Source organism: Chiloscyllium plagiosum, chromosome 26, assembly GCF_004010195.1.
Source record: "Chiloscyllium plagiosum isolate BGI_BamShark_2017 chromosome 26, ASM401019v2, whole genome shotgun sequence".
Taxonomy (NCBI): Eukaryota; Metazoa; Chordata; class Chondrichthyes; order Orectolobiformes; family Hemiscylliidae; genus Chiloscyllium; species Chiloscyllium plagiosum.
In genome coordinates this window covers 28,457,186-28,478,036 of record NC_057735.1, presented here as the reverse complement: position 1 = coordinate 28,478,036, position 20,851 = coordinate 28,457,186, and the positions used below count along the sequence as shown (strand labels likewise).

Sequence of the window (20,851 nt, the reverse complement as noted above, 5' to 3'; positions counted from 1 at the left end):
TTGGTTAGAAAAAATCTACCCCATGAACCTCTTGTAATGATATCCTGCAGCTGAGATGATTGATTTTCAAAAAAATACCATCACCTTCATTTGTGCTAGAGGAGGTTCATGAGAATGATCCCAGGAATGAAAGGCTTAACATTTGAGGAATGTTTGAGGATTCTGAGACTATACTCAATGGAGTTTAGAAGGATGGATGGGAATCTAACTCAAACTAACAGAATACTGAAAGGCCTGGACACAGTGGACATTGGGAAGATGTTTCCATTGACAGGAGAGTCGAGAACCTGAAGGCACAGCCTAAGAGTAAAGAGAAGACCCTTTATAATGGAGATAAGGAGAAACTTCTTCAGCCAAAGAGTGGTGAATATGTGGAATTCATTGCCACAGAAGGCTGTTGTGACCAGGTCTTTGAGTATATTTAAAACAGAGATAGATAAGATCTTGATTGCCAAGAAGACCATGACAGAATGGCAGAACAGACTTGGTGGGCCAAATGGTCTAATTTCTGCTCTTATTTCTTATGGTGTAATAACATGATTTCCACCACCAAGGAGTTTTCCTGATTCCCATTGACTCCATCTTAGCTTGGGCACCTTGATGTGCACTGTTAAGTGCTGCCATGATGTCAAGGCCAGTCACCCTCACTTCCCAGCTAGTGTACTGAATCAACTCAGGGAGGCATACAGCAAATTTTGTAGTCTGTATCTTCGGTACTGCTGCTCAAATGTTGAATGGGGTTTATGACATTTCTTGTGGTATACAATACTTTCAGCCATTTTGCGATACCATGTAGAATCCATTGAATGGCTGAAGCTAGCATTTGTGATGCTGAGGCCTTCAGGAGAAGGTTGAGATGAACTGTTATGGCTGAAAATCCTTCAGCCTTCGCTTTTGCACTGTGCGGGGTCCCCCCGTCATTGAAGGTGGTGATCTTTGTGCAGTCTTTCCTCCAGTGAGTTGTTTGTGTCCTGCACGATTTATGACTGGACATGACATAGCAGAACGTAGATCTGACCTGTTAGTTACGGGATTGCTCTTCTGTCTATTGCATGCTGTTTATGCTGTTTGCATGCAGGTAGGCCTGAGTTGTACTTCATCAGGTTGTCACGTCATTTTTAGGATGTCAGCAATAGGTAGTACTGCAAAATATAACAAAAGTCACACATCAGATTCTGTATTACGGTCAGTTAGTCTACACACACAAATGATTTCCTTTACGTTGTTCCAACAATACAATTGAAATTAATTAATTTTTGAGAGAGAACCTTCTAGACAAAGGATTTCCTTAACAGATGATCTGATGGAAGTCTTCAAGTTATTAACAGGAAAAGATAAGATAGATAAAAATGAACTCTTTCCACCGGTTGGAGATTCTATAACCTGGGTGCATAGTCTAAAATGAGGGTCATACCCTAAGCAGAGATGTTAAGAAGTACTTTTGCACAGAGGGTGATAGAGGTTTGGAATTCTTCCACAAATGGCAATTATTACTCTATCATTTGTTAGTTTTAGCTCTGAAATAATATTTTGTTAAGTCAAGGTATTAAGGTATACGAGTTAGGCCACAGATCAGCCATGAACTCATCGAATGGTGGGCTAGGCTCAAGTGGCTGAATGCCCTACTCCTCTTCCTATGTTTGTCTGAAGTAATTTGATTACCATTTACCTTTGAGATGGGAGGAGATATATTGAGGAATTGGTGCTTTCCTCAGTGGAAACAGTAATATTTCATCACATTTTAATTATGCTGCTGTGGCTAGTACTGCTCTGAATTTTTTTTAATCCTGTATGAATAAATGCTCTTTTAACATTTGCTAAACATTGCTAGCAAATTGAAATCAAAATTTATCCACGCTGTCCTTTGCTCTAATTAATTCTTTCTCCACAACTCAGGACAATGTTTCAGTCTTCCCTTTGTATAACATTCAGATTTTAAAGCTCTAATCTTGAAAAAGATCTTGGATTTCCAAGTTCAGAATAAATTTTAAATATCAGCCTGTATGTTAAAAATTGTACTCAGTTACTGCATGCCACCCAATGCCTGGTATCAGGTACTGCAATAAAATATTTTAATGATCTATACGTAAGGGTCTGGATTTTCTGATAGCTGGATAATTTATTTTTCCAGCAGAGATGGTAATTGTACATTTGGATCCCTGTGGAATCCTCATTTGGTTTTGATTTATTATTGTCACATACTAAGATACATTAAATACTGTTTTGTATACTATCCAGACAAACTATAGCTTAAGTACATCATGGTATAAGAAGTCCGATCATATGTCTTTAATCGTGGGGAAGAAGCTCTTCTTGAATCTGTTGGTATAAGTTTTCAAACTTTTGTCTCTTCTGCCCAACATGAGGGTGGAAGTGAGTATAACTGCGGTGGTGGGGCCTTTGATTATGTTGGCTGCTTTCCTGAGGCAGCAGGAAGTATAGAGGGAGGCTTATTTTCATGATAGACTAGACTGGGTTCACAACTCTATAATTTCCTGCAGTCTTAGGCAGAGCAGTTGCCATACCAAGTTGTGATGCATCCAGATAGGATGCTTTCTATGGTGCATCTATAAAAATTGGTAAGTGTCATTGTGGACATGCCAAATTTCCTTAGCCTTCTGAGGAAGTAGAGGCATTGGTGTGCATTCTTGACTGTAGCATCAATGTGGATGGACCAGGCCAGATTGGTTATATTTACTCCAAGGAACTTGAAGCTCTTGACCACCTCCATCTCAGCACCATTGATATTGGGGTGTGTCCTCCACTCTGCTTTCATAGCAGACTCTGAAAGAATTGCCCAGGAAATTGAAGATTATGCTGTGCAGTTCCCCTATGTTTGGAATTCTCCAAAGTATTTCATTTAAATCTGAGAATTCAGTGTATAATACTGAAGTTAAATACAGTCCAATTTTTTGAGTAACTTTTAAAAATGAGTTCAACTTCTGAGTAACCGTTCGACAGGCTCACGATTGAATGACATCCTCATTCTTGGACCTCCACCCCACCACCCAAAAGAACGGCCATAATTCAGGACCTGACCACTCCTCTCACTCTGGATCTGACCCGATCGTCCCCAAATTCACCATACCCCCATGCCAATTTCTGCACTCCTTTCCCCCACACCTCCTTTCCCCATCACTGGATTCAGTCTTTCCTCCTCCAGACAATACCTTGCCCCACTGCTGGAGCTCTGTTAGGTGTGAAGAGCCATTTCACCCCAACACTTTACTACCCACCCATCCTAAACACTCATTCCACTGAATGCCTTGACTCCTACTGGTTTGGCATCCTAACCTCACATTTACCTACCATTTGACAGTGTCTGTCTGTGGGACTGTTAAATTTCAGAATACTATAGCTGACCTCTGAGCAAAAATAAGTATGGTTTGTCTTCCATGAGATTCGTCACCAGAAAGAAGAATCATAACTCTAGAACCTCATAAACTGTATTTGGATGTAGTTGAATTTTGAAGCACTGCCACTTCGCATTGAAGGGGAGACGGAGCGAAAGAGGACAAATTGTATGCAATGAAGATATGTGAACGATGCTTCCAATGTTCAATTGGAGCTTTTACTTGGGAATTTGACAAAGGTTAGTGGAGGCTTTTCGCCTGTTCCAAGGCAGAAGTTTGCCAACTTAGTCAGTACAGGTGCTACACCCCTTTATATTTTATTGTGAATGAGAAAATTGTTGTGTGCTCCTTTGTTCATATTTCTTACAGTTCAACTTGTATGATACACATCTAACATGGTAATTGCATCATTACTGAGCATAATACACAACTGTACTTGTATACTTCCATTTGGCATGCCGAAGTAGACCGAGCACTTACAGCTGAGATGGAGGAGTAGTGGACAGGTGTTCTGACTTACAGTTCTTCTGTAATGGTTTTTAATTAAATCAAGAACTGTAGCAGAGGTTAGGTCTTAGTAATTATGTGAGTTAGCTCGCTGAGCTGGAAGGTTTGGTTTCAGACGTTTCATCACCATACTAGGTAACCTCATCACTGAGAGTCTCCAGTGAAGCGTTGGTGGTATGTCCTGCCTCTCTATTTATAGGTCTTGGTTTCTTAAGGTGGGTGATGCCATTTCCGGTTCTTTTTTCCAACGGAAGGTAGATGGGATCTAAATCAATATGTTTATTGATGGAGTTCTGGTTAGAATGCCATGTCTCTAAGAATTCTCGTGCATGTCTTTGTTTCGCCTGTCCTAGGATGTGTGTTATCCCAGTCACAGTGGTGTCTTTCTTTGTCTGTATGTATGGAAACTAGTGATAGTGGGTTGTGTCATTTGGTGACCAGCTGGTACAATTGCAACGTTTAAAAGGCATTTGGATGGGTATTTGAATAGGAAGGGTTTGGAGAGATATGGACCGGGTGCTGGCAGGTGAGAATAGATTGGGTTGGGATATCTGGTTGGCATGGACGAGTTGGACCAAAGGGTCTGTTTCCGTGCTGTACATCTCTATGACTCTGTGTATCCTTGTGGCAAGTTTCCTGCTAATTTGTCCGATATCATGTTTTTTACAGTTCTTGCATGGTATCTTGTGAATGATGTTTGTTTTGCTGGTGGTATCTAATGGCTCCTTTAGGTTAATTAGTCGCTGTTTAAGAATGTTGGTAGGTTTGTGGGCTACTATGATGCCAAGAGGTCTGAGTAGTGTGGAAGTCATTTCTGATACGTTTTTGATGTAAGGTAATGTGGATATAGTTTTTGGTTGTATTGTCTGCTTGTTTGGGTTTGTTTCTGAGGAATTGGGTATTCTTCTGCTTTCTGTAGTTCTAGGATGCTGCAATGTGATATAGCTCATGGAAATAATGTCTTGATGCAGCTTCAGTTGTGGGTGTTGGGATGACTGCTTCTGAAGTTAAGTATTTGGTCTGTGTTTGTTGTTTTTCTGTAGTTGCTGGTTTGAAGCTCTCTGTTAACTGTACGTTCAACTGTCACATCTAGGAATGGGAGTCTCTTTTGTGAATTTTTATGCCTGTCAGGATATTGTTGATGGTGTTGTATGTTTTGTCTAATTTGTTCTGTTTTGTGATGACAAAGGTGTCATCTACATAGCGGGCCCAAAGTTTGGGTTGGATAAATGGGAGGGCAGCTTGCTTAAGTCTCTGCATTCTGCTTCTTAGGTCTTGGTCACAAAGAGCCACTCCACTTACTTTTTAGGCTTTGTTTGACTGCATAATCAGGATATCATAACAGCTATATGAATAATGGCTGTTAATGTGCATTATTTTTCTGGAGTCTAAACAGTCCATGTACATTAATCTGGCCTATTGATAAGCTGAGCCCTAATTCTATCTTGTCAACAATGTGAAGATTTACAGCACAGAGGTCATTTGGCTGATGGTGTTTGTACCAATCAATAAAATGCTTTCCAGTGTTATCCAACCTTTTCAGCTCTTGGTGAGCAACCTTCTAGGATGCGGTACTTCAGTTGCATATCTCAGTACTTTTCATTTGTAGTTGAAGGTTTCTACTTCTACCACTCTTTAGTTTGTGCTTTACAGACACCCATCATCACCTGTGTAATAAAAATTCCTCAATTCCAGTCCCTCCACTATTTACTTTAAATGTATGCTCTGAATATTGAGCTTTCTGCTAATAGAGTTCTTTGAAATCAACTGTATTGAGGCCCCTTATAATTTTATGCGTTCAACTTAAATCTGCATCATTTTCTCTGTTGTGCCTATATCAATTTCTTCATCAACTTGTCTTCCTTTTGTAAGTTGTGCAGCACTATGGCACCCTCGATAAATCTTCATTTATTTACAATGGTAGAACAAAAATATTGGACTAAAGCTGGAAAATTAATTAAGCAAGCATTCAGAAAAATGTAATTGTACTCCAGTTTTTTGCATTCTTCTGTACTGTAATGTGCAACTAGGCATTCTTTGTTTCTTCAGTATACAATGGAAAATGCTATTGATTGGATAGAAGCATTTAAGACTTAAGTACCGTTACCTCCAAGGTGACAAACCAGGTTTTGAAAAATGGGGTTAGCAGAATAGCATTTTTCTTGGTGAACACTGACACAATAAAATTTATTTGCTGTGAATTTCGTTGCTATGAGACATTATTATATTTTATGGAATCAAATAATTTTTGAGCTTCTGCCTGCTTCACTACTTGAGTTATCATCTTCATCTTCACATAAGGCAGTAACACACAGTAAGTTTGACACCTGCTGAGTTCTTGAATCTTCAAGGTCCTTTTGGTGACATTGTTTTGTTGCTTGTCAGAATTTCTTGCTGTATTTGTGTTAAATGTAATTCTAACTATTTAAAGGCAAAAATAACTTATGTTTGTTATTGTTCTGAAGTATGTAGCAAAGATCCCTTTGTATGTCTTTACAGAGGAAAATTGGTTTTAGGTAATACATCAGAAAGGGCTAGAAGCCTATTCTGAAATAAGTAAACGTGGAATTTCTAAACTGTAAAATGCTTTTTTTTATTTTGCAGGCTGGAGTCAAAGGGACATTAGGAAGATTAGTAGGAATATTTGAGGTAAGCTCCTGTTTTAAAGTGAACAGTTGATATTGTCCCAATAGACCATTATTTTAAATTATTTAATAGATATTCTATACTAGACTAGTAAATTTGATCTCGGCAATATTGCTCACAATAGACCAGAAGAAAACTGATCAGGGTTCAGAGAAAAATGGTGAAGGCGCAGGTAATTAAAAGTAGTCAGTTCATAATCAAAAAATTCCCTCATACACCCATTAGAATTTTGCAGGGAGATCTCTAGATATTTATAAATTTCTAACGGGATTACACAGGGAAGGATATTCTCTGACCGGGATCCAGAACCAGGGGTCACAGTCTCAGGATAAGGGCAGCCTTTTAGGGCAGCAATGAGAATTCTTTTTCACCCAGACAGTGGTGAACCTGTGAAATTCTATGCCAAAAAGCAATTGATGCCAAAACACAATGTTTTCAAGAAGGAAATAGATATATTTGTCAGGGCTAAAGGGATCAAAGGATATGGCAAGAAAGTGGGAACTGGAACTGACTTGGATCCTGTTGAATGGCAGAGCAGGCTCAAAGGACCAAATAGCTTACTCCTGCTCCTTTATCCCACGTTTCTCTGATATGGGAAATACGCCATGCACTTCTGGATTAAACTGAAATGTGCACTAGCCATTTGAGATGGCAGGTTCATGACTTTTAGAATTGTTGGGTAAGTCACTGTCAAACCTTAATATGGTATATACAAGTTGAAAATGATGTCAACTGTATCCACCTGGTGAAGGCGTCACAATTTACAATCCTCTGGAAGGAAAGTCTGTTGGTTAAAAATGCTGAAATAAAAACACCTCTGAAAGAACATACACAGACCAGTATTAGATTGGGCATGTACTATCTTTGATGTGAACATTCATATGCTAGAATTTTTGAAGGCTAATCCATGGAACAGACTAGATGGATAAAGTGAGTCGTGGAGAGATTTTGTGTAGTATAGTAACAGATTCAAGCTTCCCCACTTTGTCCCCAGGACGATTGCTTCCTTCTGAAGGAACAATTGAATTTATTGAAAAATAGAACTGGATCTAACACAAACAATGTCCCAAGAACAGCACAGGAATTCACAAGTAGCACTAGACATAGTCCAGGTTGTACCAATCTTCATATATAAAACAAAATGCATAGAATCGAAAAAGAGTACACTACAAAGGAAGGCCTTTCGGTCCATGGTATCTACAATGTCTCTTTCAAAGAACAAACCCCTCCCAATCTTTGCCCATGTCTCTGCAATTTTGCTCTCTTTCAAATATTTATTCAGGTTGCCTTTGAAAAAAGCTACTGTGGAATCTGCATCACCAACCTGTGCATCCAAATCCTAACCACTTTTTAACTTTTTTAAAATCCTCTTGTTACCTCTGCTTCTTTTGAAAAATACTTTAATTCTGTGTCCCTTAATTATTAGTCCTCCAGCCACTGAAAATAGATTTTACTTAATTTCTCTAACCTCTTGATTATTATAAATGCCTCCATCAAATCCCACTCTTAGCCTCCTATTCTCCAAGGAAAACTTCCAGGTTCTCTAGTTTTATTCCCACTGCTACAAATCCTGTAATGCTGGGTCTGTTACAACAACTCTCTCTTCTGTAGACACTTCAACGTTCAAGTCCTTTCTACTTTAGTTATAGGGTCAACAGTATCTTGCCGTGTTTGACATAACATCCTGGCTTCAGTGTGCAGCATTTCTGTTGATAAAGCCTACAGTCGTAAATGCTCCTCAAGACTGTTTTAATAACCTGTCCAGCCACCTTCAAAGATTTGGCCACCACTTGATGCAATTACTTTCTCTAAGTATCTTAAATTTGTTCTTAAAACGTGATACAGGATTTTTTACAACTGTGTGTGATAAAGATGCATGAATACCAAGACTCAGCAATCATTTGGCATTCACTTCTTTATAGATCAAGTGTAAACATTTGTTTTGCATATTACAAAGAATTGACCATTAAAGTATAATCCAGGCTTTATCCCATCTCATCCCATCCCATCCCAACTCAAAAAATGAAAATCATAGCTCTGAATGTAAGGATCATTCAAGATACAGAAACAAGAGTATGTTTTAATTCTGAGTACTTTCAATGGTTTTATTTCTACTAAGTAGTAATAATCCTAGAAAACAGTCCAGAAACATTTTGGCTGTCATCACTTTTGTTATAAAGTTGAACCTGTTGATGTCCAGCAGGTAAATAGGTATGTAGAACAATGAACAGTTTCAGTTTCAAACAAATTGATACTGCCATAATTGTTGCAGAAATTAACATTGTTCTCTTGTGTTTATTTTAGAATACATTATTTGTGTTTATTTATTTTGTAATGAGGTACAAATAAATGCTTATCCAAAGTATAGATTGAGTTCATCGTTCAATTTATCATTTCTGCTTGTCCCTCATGATATAGAAACACCAATCTATATAGAGTTGACTATCGTCAGACACATGCTGTTCTAAAGGTTTCTTTCTCATTTAACTCAGGAAACATCAGAATTAATCAAGTCATACTTGTATGTGTCTCTTTTTGGTTTAAATGGAAAAAAACATCTTTAAAGCACATTTTTAACCATGTAAGGTCCAACTTTAGAGACTTAATAAGGCTCAATAGATTAACCTTGGTATTTCATTTTTAGGATAAATAATTTGTTTCTGGCCAGCTTTTGTGTAAAATAATTTGTAAAATGTGCTAGAGATTGTCCACTGTGCAAGAACTCATAAAACCTTAGACTGTAATTAGTGGTCTATTTTAGAGACTGCAGGTCTTCAGAAAAATCTGTGCAGTGATCACTGAGAGTGGATGTTTCATGATCAGATGCAGCTATGGCATATAAAGGGGGAACATGGCGGCTCAGTGGTCAGCACTGCTGCCTGTCAGTGCCAGGGACCCAGGTTTGATTCCACCCTCTGGTTATTCTGTGGAGTTTGAACGTTCTCCCTGTTTTCTGCACGTATTTCCTCCAGGTGCTCCAGTTTCCTCCCACGGTCCAAAGATGTACAGGTTAGGTAGATCCACCATGCTAAGTTGCCCATAGTATCCAGGGATATGCAGACTAGGTGGATTAACCGTGGGAAATGCAGAGTTACAGGGATGGGGTGAATCTGGGAGGGACGCTCTTAGGGTCAGTGTGGACATGATGGGCTGAATGGCCTGCTTCCACACTAGCTTTTTTGCAATTCTCAGTTGGTCTTGCTATTTTAAAGCAAAGAAGAGGGGCCATTTCACTCAATAAAGAATTGCTCTAGCTGATCTGAAGAGAATCCTGATGCACAGGATGCCAAAAATGGAAAGTATACTAGTCTCCAGTGTTAACTTCTCTCAAATTTAGTGAAGTAATTTTAAACATCGTGCTAATGTTTTATCACCTCCAGAACAGATAGTGGCAGGAACACAAAAGTAAAACCCAAGCTAAACATTCCAAGCTTAATTTTATTTTGGAGAAAATGTTAGGATAGGAAATGTGTGTGAAATAAATATGAAATAACAAATTAAAAAGCTAGATCGGGAGGCTATTGAGTGAATGTTCTAATTGGTGGAAAAAAGGCTGAATGTTCAATTAAACCAAGTGTTTAGAAGTGCAATAGACACTTCCATTTAGGAGAGAAAAGCAGATTATTAGAGATTACCATAAATAGTGTATGGGTGGAAAGCAACAAATGTTTAGTGTAGAACTCCTAATTACTACATCAGTTAATGTCTGCCTTGTGTTCTGTGGACACATTTTTGAAAAGTGGGGAGAAAATATTGGATAAGTTAAAAATCCTGTGCAACTTTTGGTTTCTCTAGAATAGGCCCACTTACACTGTGCTATGAGCAGTGAAAATAGTTAAAAATGGAGAAAGTACAGTTGAATAGGTGTCTCCCATTGATAGCTATTGGAATTCCAGGCACGTGTATGTTAATAAGGAAATAAACAGTTGCTGCATTTGGTGAATTTCTAAGAAAGAGTAATGATCTGGATGTGATGAAGAAGTGAAGTGTTGCAAACCTTAAGCTTTCTCATTTTTTTAGAGTACAGATGACAGTTTCTGATTTTAAGTTGTGAATAAAGACATCAGTGTTAATTGCACGGATTCCATGTCAGTTGAATGACCATTAGTTTCTATTTTGTGAATGTCTCGCATCTTGGGAATTGGATTAATGTTTGCAAATGAAAGAAATATCTGTGGTGGGAACGTTGAAATTTATACTTCTCATCCTTTTGAATGTGTATATGTTTGTGTGAGCCAGTGCAGTCTCTAAAGAAAGTAGGTCATCCTTTGAGATGGCCTGGGAAAGTTCAGCAGTGGAGTTTTTATCAAAATGTCTAGCACCATTGCCATTGGATTAAATGCAAGATTGCTGTAAAAGTATGAAAATTCTTTTTAAAGAAACAAAGATCTGTAGATGCTGGAAATCTAAAATCAAAAGAAAAATTGCTGGAGAAATTTTGCATGTCTGGCAGCATCTATAGTGAGAAAGCAGTATTGACATTTTGGGTCCAGTTATCCTTTTTCAGAACTAATATATGCTGAAGAGGGGGAGGAGGAAGAGTAGAAGTAGAGTAGAAGAATTTCTTCAAGGTAGCTGTACCTAGAAGTGATATGGCAGTGAGTTAAATACTAAATGCCACATTTCTTTCCAGTATGACCATCTTGGAAGTTCTCTGCTTCGACTCCTCCCCAACCTCATCTTCAGCATATATCAGTTCCGAAAAACAATCACTGGATCTGAAACATTAATTCTATTTTCTGACCACAAATGCAACCAGACCTGCTGAGTTTCTCCAGCAATTGGTTTTTATACTAAAATTCTTATATGGGTACAGAATTTCACGACTCAGACTTATAGATACTTATGTAAGCAGAAGTATGTTCATTGAGTCTACGTTGTTCAACCAAGATCTTACTATTGCTAATCCCATTTGCCAGCTTTTGACCCATAGTCCAGGAGGCTATGGCAACACAGGTGAATACCTAAATGCTGCTTAAAACTGACACAAAAATAGGTGGGAAAGCAGTGCTTTTTTTTTGGTTTCTCTAGAGTAGGTGTTGAGGATGACACCAAGTCTGCAGAGGGATATAGACAGGTTAAGTGAGTGGGCAACAACTTATCAGGTGGAATACAGTGTGGAGAAATGTGAAGTTATGAACTTTAGTAGACAGAATAGAGGAACTGAACATTACTTAAATGAAAAAAGACTGCAGTAAGCTACAAAACAGAAGGAAATTTGCGAGTTCTCATTGATGAATCATCGGAAGCTAGCAAATTAAATGTTGGCCTTCATTTCAAAAGGAATGGAATATAAAAGTGGGGTGGTTTTGCAAACATTTTTGCATATGCCCCTAGATTCGTAGTCATTGAGATGTACAGCGCGGAAATAGACCCTTCAGTTCAATTCCACCATGCCAATCAGATATCCTAAATTAATCTAGCCCCATTTGCCAGCACTTGGTCCACATCCCTCTAAACTCTTCCTATTCATATTCCCATTCAGATGCCTTCTAAATGTTGTAATTGTACCAGCCTCCACCACTTCCCACTAGTTAGACTGCAGCTGGAAAACAGAACAGTTTTGAGTACCTCATCTAAGAAAAGATATACAGGCATTTAGAAGGCAGGTCAAAGAAGGTTCGGTGGGCTGATAGAGGATATCATATGAGGAGAGCTTGGACAATAGTCATTGGAGTATAGAAGAATGAAGCAACCTTATTGAAACATAAAAGATTTATTCAAGGAGTTGGTTTTGCAAACAGCTCACATTACAAGAGCTGGAGGTCTTAGAAAACATGTCGGTGGATAAATCTCCGGGATCTGATCAAAGAGACCTTGGAATGCATAGCTTCTTGAAAGTGGAGTCACAGGTAGATAGGATAGTGAAGAAGACGTTTGGTATGCTTTCTTTTATTGGTCAGAGTATTGAATACAGGGATTGCCTCGGAACATTTCAACCCCAGGGCATCAATGTGGACTTCAACAGTTTCCTCATTTCCCCTTCCTCCACCTCACCCAAGTTCCAAACTTCCAGCTCAGCACTGTTCCCATGACTTGTCCTACCTGCCTATCTTCTTTTTCACCTATCCACTCCACCCTCCCCCCTGACCGATCACCGTCATCCCCTCCCCCACTCACTTATTGTACTCTAAGCTACTTTCTCCCCACCTCCACCCTCCTCTCATTTATCTCTCCACCCTTCAGGCACTCTGCCTGTATTCCTAATGAAGGGCTTTTGCCCGAAACATCGATTTTGCTGCTCCTCGGATGCTGCCTGAACTGCTGTGCTTTTCCAGCACCACTCTAATCTAGACTACAGGAGTTGGGAGGTCATGTTGCAGCTGTATCGAACATTGGTTAGGCCACTTTTGGAATATTGTATGCAGTTCTGGTCTCCTTCCCATCGGAAAGATGTTGTGAAACTTGAAAGGGTTCAGAAAAGATTTACAAGGATGTTGCCAAGATTGGACGATTTGAACCATGGGAAGAGGCTGAACAGACTGGGGCTGTTTTCCCTGGAGCGCCAGAGGCTGAGGGGTAGTATAGTGGACTGTGAAGTTATCTAACATTACAAAGAGATCTTGATCAATTAGGTCATTAGTTTAAGGAGTGACAGATGGAGTTTACTTTGGATAAATACATAAGGTATTGTATTTTGGTGAAATGAACAAGGTTATGAGATTATAAGCAGGACTTATACGTGTAATAGTAGAGCCCTGGTGGTGGTGTGGAACAGAGACACCTAGGGGTTCAGATGCATAATTCTTTGAAATTTGCCTCTCAGGTAGACAGGATTGTTAAGGCATTTAGCACATTTACTCAAAAAGTCTGAACAGTGAAGGCAAATGAGATGAGACATCATGTTAAGGATGTACATAATGTTGGTGAGGCCTCTTCTGGAGTACTGTATGCAGTTCTGGTCACCTTGTTATAGGAATGATATTATTAAACTGGAGTGGGTTTAGAAAAAAATTACCAGGATGTTTCCCCGAATGGAGGGTTTGAAATGTTAAAATATGACAGATAGGCAGGGACCTTTTCTTCACTGGAGCATAGGAGGTTGAGGGGTGACCTTAAAAGTTTATAAAATCATGAAGGGCATGGATAAGATGAACAGCAAAGTTCTTTTTTCTAGGGTGGGGGAGTTCAAAATTTTGGAGCATATTTTTAAGATGAGAGGAGAAAGATTTGAAAAGGACATGTGGGGAAACTTTTCTTCAGGGTGGTTCGTGTGTGGTATCGACTGCCAGAGGCAGTGTTGGATGCAGGTACAGTTACAACATATAAAAGACATTTGAATAAGTACACGAATAGGAAAGGTTTAGCGTGAAATGGGCCCTCTCAAACAGGTGGAACTAATTTAGTTTGGAAACATGGTCGGTGTTGACCAGTTGGACTGAAGGGTCTGCTTTCTTGCTATATGACTCCATGACAGATAGATGTGGAGAGATTGTTTCCCTTTGAGAGGATCTATGACCAAGCCATAATCTTAATATAAGGAGTGGCACAGAGGTGAGGAATTTAAGATAGATGGGGAAGAATTTGTTTTCTCTGGAAATCTTTACCACAGAGGGTGGTTGAGGCTGGGTATTCTTTAAGGCTGGGAGACAGATTTAATCAGTATGGGAATCAAGGGTTAATGGGGAAAAGGCAAGAAATTGGAGTTAACAGTTATCAAATCAACCAGGGTCTCATTGAATGGCAGAGCACACTGATTGGATTGAATGGCCTATTTCTCTTAAGTCTTATGGTCATGTGCTTAGGTTTTGAGTTTATAACTCAACAACATTTTAAGACCGTAAATTCTAAACTCTTACCAGTGTCTGAATTGAATGGAAAATTCTCGATTCTACTCTTCGTTTTCTGTGTCATAAATTGAATTTATGTTCCCTGCTTATATTAGTTGTAATTGAAATTAATATCCACCAATTTCATTGTGTAGGGTAGCATAGATTAAAATCTCAGTTAATCTGGGGAAGTATTGAAATCATGGAGATAAATGTAAAAATTAGAATGAAAGAGAAGCAGATTGTCTCCAAAAGCAAAGAAAGATATCCTGGGTATTGAAATCCGTGTTGATGGTATCATGGTAGCCCACAAATCCACCAACATACAACTTGAAAGATCCTTCACAGACAACAAGCAATGCTAATGTCATTCAAAATCTACCTTGCAAGAACTGTAACAAACACTACATTGGACAAACAGGTAAAAAACTAGCCACCAGGATACATGAACATCAACTAGACACAAAAAGACATGACCCACTTTCACTCGTATCCTCACATACGGATGAGAAAAGACACCATTTCAACTGGAACAACAAATCCATCCTAGGACAAGCCAAACACAGACATGCATGAGAATTCCTCGAAGCATGGCATTCCAACCAGAACTCTATCAACAATCACATTGACTTGGTTCCTATTTACCACAGCCTGAGAAAATTAACAGGAAATGACATCATCATAGGAAATGGTGTCACTACTGGAAATGGCGTCACCAACCCAAGGAAACTCAAACATATAAATAGAAAGCGGGCTACACCACCAGTGCTTCATCCAGAGGCTCACTGAAGATGTTACCGAGAATGGTGACGAAACGTCTGAAAACAAATCTTCCAGTTCAGCAAGCAAACCTACATCCAGTGTTGATGGCAATCTGAAAGCCAGTAGAGTGGGAGCAAAGCTGAGAGCTTCAGATGTGGAATGAGAGAAGATGTGAGTAGAGGCACAGGAAAATATGTTGCACTTTGAATTCAATACAAAAAGAACGCCAAAGTAAATAGAGGACATTTTCCAGAAGCGTTAATGAAAAGTAATGGTAAATGAAATGCAATTGGTGACAGAGATAAAAATCTTTCCAGAAAGATAGCTGGGGCGAAAGATAATACAAACAATTGTGGTTATCTGTGTATTAAAATGTGTACCTGGGAAAGTCCATTGACAACGATAGCCAATAGAATTGGGAGGAACTATCCAAATAGTTCAAGCAAAGGCAAGAAATGGGTGAAAGACCAAAACATAGACTTTTCTGATAAACTAATGTCCAATGCTGTTGTAATATGCAAATCAGCCAGCAAACTGTAACAAAGAATTGTGGGGCTGATTTTGTGCTGCTCCACAATTTGCAAAACGTTTCTCACCCTTAACCTTTTCAATCATGATTAATCAACTTTTCCATAGGAAATGAACATTTGAAAATGTAGAGCTTTATTCCTTCGGATGGCAAATTGAAGAAGCTGTTTACTCTATGACTCCACATTTGACCAACTCCACCTCTATAGTAGTTGTTCATACATTTTAAAAGTGAAAAGTTACTATTTCCTTGGCTTAAATTCTATATATCTTATAGTTAGTGCATGCTATTTGTAAAGTTATAATAAGACGGTATTGTTTTTCAGAATCGAGACAGGAAGCATAGAACATATGTATATGTTCTGGTAATAACAGAGGTGTTAGAAGACTGGGAAGATTCAGTTAATATTGGTAAGATTAAACTTTGTTTATTATCTGTATGATCCTTTGTCTATTTAGGACAGGAACTAAAATTCATCCATTAATTTTGAATTGCATTGATTCTGTAGCATGACCCATAGACTCAGTTGTATATAGATTGTGTATATATATGTTGACTGGGATTGCTTTTGTATCACTTGGACTAGATTACAAACTGAACATCAACTAGGTTTGTATGTGCAGTTGTTAACTTCTACATTTTTACTGTGTGCCTCATGATCGTTATGGTTTTATGGATCTGTATAGTTCAGATCAAGGATGGCCAGAATAATTGGATCTCCGTGCCTCTCTCAATATTGTTTAGATTATTATAGGAGGTATCTCTGCCTCGTAGAGCACAAAAAAAATCTCTTAAACATACCTATGGAGCCAGTCTTGTTACCATGTTGTTCCAATGTTTGTGTCTTTCAGTTTTTCCCATTCTCCTCTACTATATAAACATAACTTAAATGGGCAACCTAAATGCAAGAGATAATGAATTCAACTTGTTACAAACTTTCTAGTCTTTACCTTGGGGTTTTTTTTGTTTTTCTTCCCAGCTATGGTCCCCTTTATTACTCAAATTCAGAGTCATAGCAACTTCACTTGCATGAAGGTTGATTTGTGTTTTGCGTTAACACGTTTTTCAGTTTGTTTTTTATATTTCTTTGTGTTCCAGTTAATCATATTTAGATATGAAGTTTTGTACTTAACTGATTTAATAGAGTTCAAAGGGATCTGTCTACTTGAAGTTTCCAGGCCTCAGACATTACATGTATTGTGTATTACAGATATGTTGAGCCATTTTAATTCTTCAAAGTTATGCTTAGGAAATGTTTGTGTTAATTTGAACATAGGCTACAGCATCTATGCACATGCACACCCCTGGATTGGGAGGATAGGGGAAGAGTCAAAGTACTCAGTCATCTATGTTTAATCTTTCTCATTTTTTTTTAGGGAGAAAAAGGGAATGGTTTAAAATAGATGATGCCATTAAAGTTCTTCAGTGTCATAAACCTGTACAGGCGTCGTATTTTGAAACCTTCAAACAAGGCTATTTGGCAAATAACGGAACTCCTGTTGTTGCAACATTATCTGAAGAAAAGGCCTCAACATATGCCAATCAGAGTTCAGTATCGAGTATTAGATGACTGGGAGGACCTCCACAGTAATTGTCTTATCATACATCGAGTCCCAAAGGCATGGACTTGAAACATGTTCAGTGAAAGAATGTTTGATCTAGTTTGCTTCTATACATTGTACATGTATAAATAAATTTTGCATGAAGATCTGCGCAATGTTGATAACGATACTTTATATTGTGATGTAAAATATAGTGCTGAAGATCAAAGCCATAACTAGTAAGTTTTTTTTGTTAGATATTGTATATTTTTGATAGGATTGTGAAATTAAGGTACCAGTGTTACATCCAGTTGTCCCCAAGGTATTATCCTATAGAATTGCTAATTGTGAGGTGACTTGGATTTCAACCTAGGGATATTGTTTGGGTGCCAAATGGGTATTGATTTTAGTTCTCTGCAACTTTTTATATATAGCTTTTGTAAATTTTTTTTGCCAGCTTTATCACCTGCACAACTGCTGTTTACGTTTTTAAAAAGATGGAAGCAATGGAACTATTGATCACTGACCTGATGTTTTTGGAATAACATTCGTGACACAAATTTCATCACAGTACTTTTGCCAGCTTGTACAAAAACTGCTGAATAAGGCCTTTAAAGCATTTTACATGATGTAAGACAAGTTCAAGCCATGCATATTGGGTCTTACTGTCTAAATCTAAAAGCTTTAGATTTTATTCAGTTTATCAATACACTTTTGTGTCTTGGCTTAATTTTTTCTAATCTCCACTATTCTCCCTATTCCATCCTACACTGGAGTTAAAGGATGTTCTTTGCAGGCAATTCAAGGTCTTAACAGAGCTGAGAATTTAGTGTTTTGAATTTTCTGATTGTGTTTTTGTTCTTGCAATTTAAAAATGACACTGTATACTATTTAAGCACTTCAACTGCATAATCTGTTTTTTTTTAATTCCAATTTTTGATGAGTAAAATGTGGAACAAGAATTACCAGTACATTACACTCGCCTCGTTTTTTAAAAATATTTCTTTTTTTTTACTGAGACACAAAAATATAACACTGTTTCTTTTGAAATGAGTGCTGTTGATCGTCAATATAATTTCAGCCTATTTAATTGATTTAGTTTTATTTTTAATCAATACAGAAATCTCAGATCGCCATAGAATATTGTTCTCAAATCTTGTACAGTCTGCGAGCTAACAACAGATTGTACCTCATAATCTCAATGGAGAAAAACATTGCTGGAGATAAAACCCTTTTCTCAACAGAGAGATTCGTTTAATTTTTTTTTTGAAACTCGTCACAACCAGACAGATATCCCTTTATCTAGTTCAGTCAGTTTAAAAGTAGTGTAAATAAATGTTGACTAGTGTAGTACTGTGGAAGATTAACATCATTGTACAAATTATTTTTTGCAACTTTTCCCAATCTCATTTTTTAAGATGTTTGAAAATTTGCAAGTCTAGAACAATTGCTGTGCACAGGTGAAGAAGACTTGAATCCCTGGCTCAGTTGTGAGGGTTTAAAGCAAACTGGAGCAATGTCAGAAAACTAAGTTTCCACTAAAGCATTGCCCTATTCTCTAGTGATATTTAAAAATGACAGCTATTATTTAGTTGTTTACTCGCACTCTAGCAGATTTTCAGGTATGTACTTATGTGACAAATGAAGTTTCAGTCAATGTAAAGTTGAGTACTCAATCTTAAAGCTGCATTGTAATTCTGAAGATCAGATATGAAAATCTTATGCAGAAGTGAAGCCAATGGAATCTGTCGATTATGACCACTTAATGCTTTCAACTTTTATCTGCAAATAATGCACTGTGTATACATGCCATTTTTGGTGCTTTCCTGTGTAAAGCCTTAGATGGAAGGGATAATTGCTAGATTTTACAATGGTCAATATTGTTAGGGATATAAGACAATTATCCTGCTCTTCACATTTTAATACAACCTTTATACAACAATTGAAGAGATTCAGTCACTGGAGGAAGTATCTTATTTTCCCTGACTTGAGTGTGATGCAAACAAGGCAAGAGATTGAAGATTGTAATAAACCTGTGCCAACAAATAAAAACTCACCAGTATTTCAGAAACCAAGTGCTGTTTTTTTTCTTTGTCATATTATTTATGAAGTGCAATCGTATTATTATAATTTAGATAGGGGATGTCTTACCAAATTATTTAGTTTGTGCCAGTGCAGAAAATGTTTATTAATAATTGTTTTGCTGGTTCTTTTGTTTTACATCTTAAATCTGAGGTCTGAAGCTAAACTTCAAGGTGAGATTTCAAGGTTAAAATCAAAACCTTGCATGTCAAACTGCTATGGTGTGCTGTACTCAATGCCACACTTAAACACCTGCATCATCCCTCAATTAGTGACTTGATAAATAAAGATACATTGCTCTTAGCTATGCTTACTATTATTGTAACATTCTGAGAAAAACTGCCACTGATTAGGAACTAGTACCGAGCCCTGGCATCATTGATCAAGTGGCAGTGAAAAGAATTGCTTCCACATGATCATATCATAATGCCCACTCCAGAATCCTTGAATTATACACTGTGGGAGGAGACCATTCAGCCAGTGGGTTATTTTTAGTTTAGCTATCCAGTTCATCCTGTTCCTAGTGCCCCAGCCCCATTTTGTTTCCCTTCAAGAATACATTTTTAAGTTATTGGTAACTTTGTTTTCCCCATCCTTTTCAGATCCAAGATGCAACTTCTTAAAAAGAAATGTCTTTATCTTTCCTTTGGTTCTTCTGCTCGTCACCATAAACCTGTGTCCTCCAATTGTTGCCCCCTTTGTCATAGGAACAGGTGCACCTTATTTACTCCATCAAAGCCATTCAAGTACCTCTCCAATAGCCTCATCAACTCTTCTGCTGTGGGGAGAATAGTTCCAAATCTCTGCACGTAACTCTGATCCTTCAGCCCTGGTAATAAAGTAGTAAAACTGAAATCAATGGATATTGGTGACAAACCCTCCTCTGGTTGAAGTCATACATGGCATATAGGAAGGTGGTTATGGTTATTGGAGGTCAATAATCTGAACTCTAGGACATCTCTACCCCGAGGGAACTCCTGTAGTGTCCTAGGCCCAACCATCTTCAGCTGATTTATTTCTGTCCTTATAATAGAGGGAAAGTTATCAATGTTCAGCACCATTTGTGGCGACTCATACTGAAGCAGACTATACTATATGCAATAAGACTTCTAATATATACATGTCTCTATAATGGATAGTTCTAGGAGTCTGGTTGAAGCTTTATATTTGTGTATTTTATGTTTAGCTTGCCTTTTCCAAAATTTGGGGGTAATAAACTTCTTTTAAATAAAATCTGCAGTCTTGTGAGAATATTCATAGTGGCTGTCCTTCTTATTAACTCGCTAAGTCAAAAAGGTATCAAACAAAGTTTCATTCTTGGATCTGACTTATCCAGTAGTACCAGCAGGTTGGATCATAAGTAGGGATACCATTAGATCAACGAGGTAAAAACAATAACTGCAGATGCTGGAAACCAGATTCTGGATCAGTGGTGCTGGAAGAGCACAGCAATTCAGGCAGCATCCAACGAGCAGCAAAATCGACGTTTCGGGCAAAAGCCCTTCATCAGGAATAAAGGCAGAGAGCCTGAAGCGTGGAGAGATAAGCTGGGGGTGGGTGGAGGTGGGGAGAGAGTAGCATAGAGTACAATGGGTGAGTGGGGGAGGAGATGAAGGTGATAGGTCAGGGAGGACAGGGTGGAGTGGATAGGTGGAAAAGGAG

At 38.1% G+C, this 20,851-nt stretch overlaps 1 protein-coding gene across 5 annotated transcripts in view; it reads left to right on the top strand.

The window, feature by feature from the left end:
* LOC122563217 (diphosphoinositol polyphosphate phosphohydrolase 1) overlaps window positions 1-19,178 on the top strand; it is a 77,413-nt gene extending 58,235 nt beyond the window's left edge. For 4 of the 5 annotated variants that reach the window (XM_043716794.1, XM_043716793.1, XM_043716791.1 and 1 more), the window contains 3 exons: window positions 6,465-6,509; window positions 15,892-15,976; window positions 16,943-19,178. In XM_043716794.1, the coding sequence (XP_043572729.1) occupies window positions 6,465-6,509; window positions 15,892-15,976; window positions 16,943-17,136 (324 nt within the window). In that variant the 3' untranslated portion in view covers window positions 17,137-19,178. The remainder of the gene's footprint in view (window positions 1-6,464; window positions 6,510-15,891; window positions 15,977-16,942) is intronic. The other variant, XM_043716792.1, reaches the window with a different exon arrangement.
* Window positions 19,179-20,851: the final 1,673 nt, after the last annotated feature.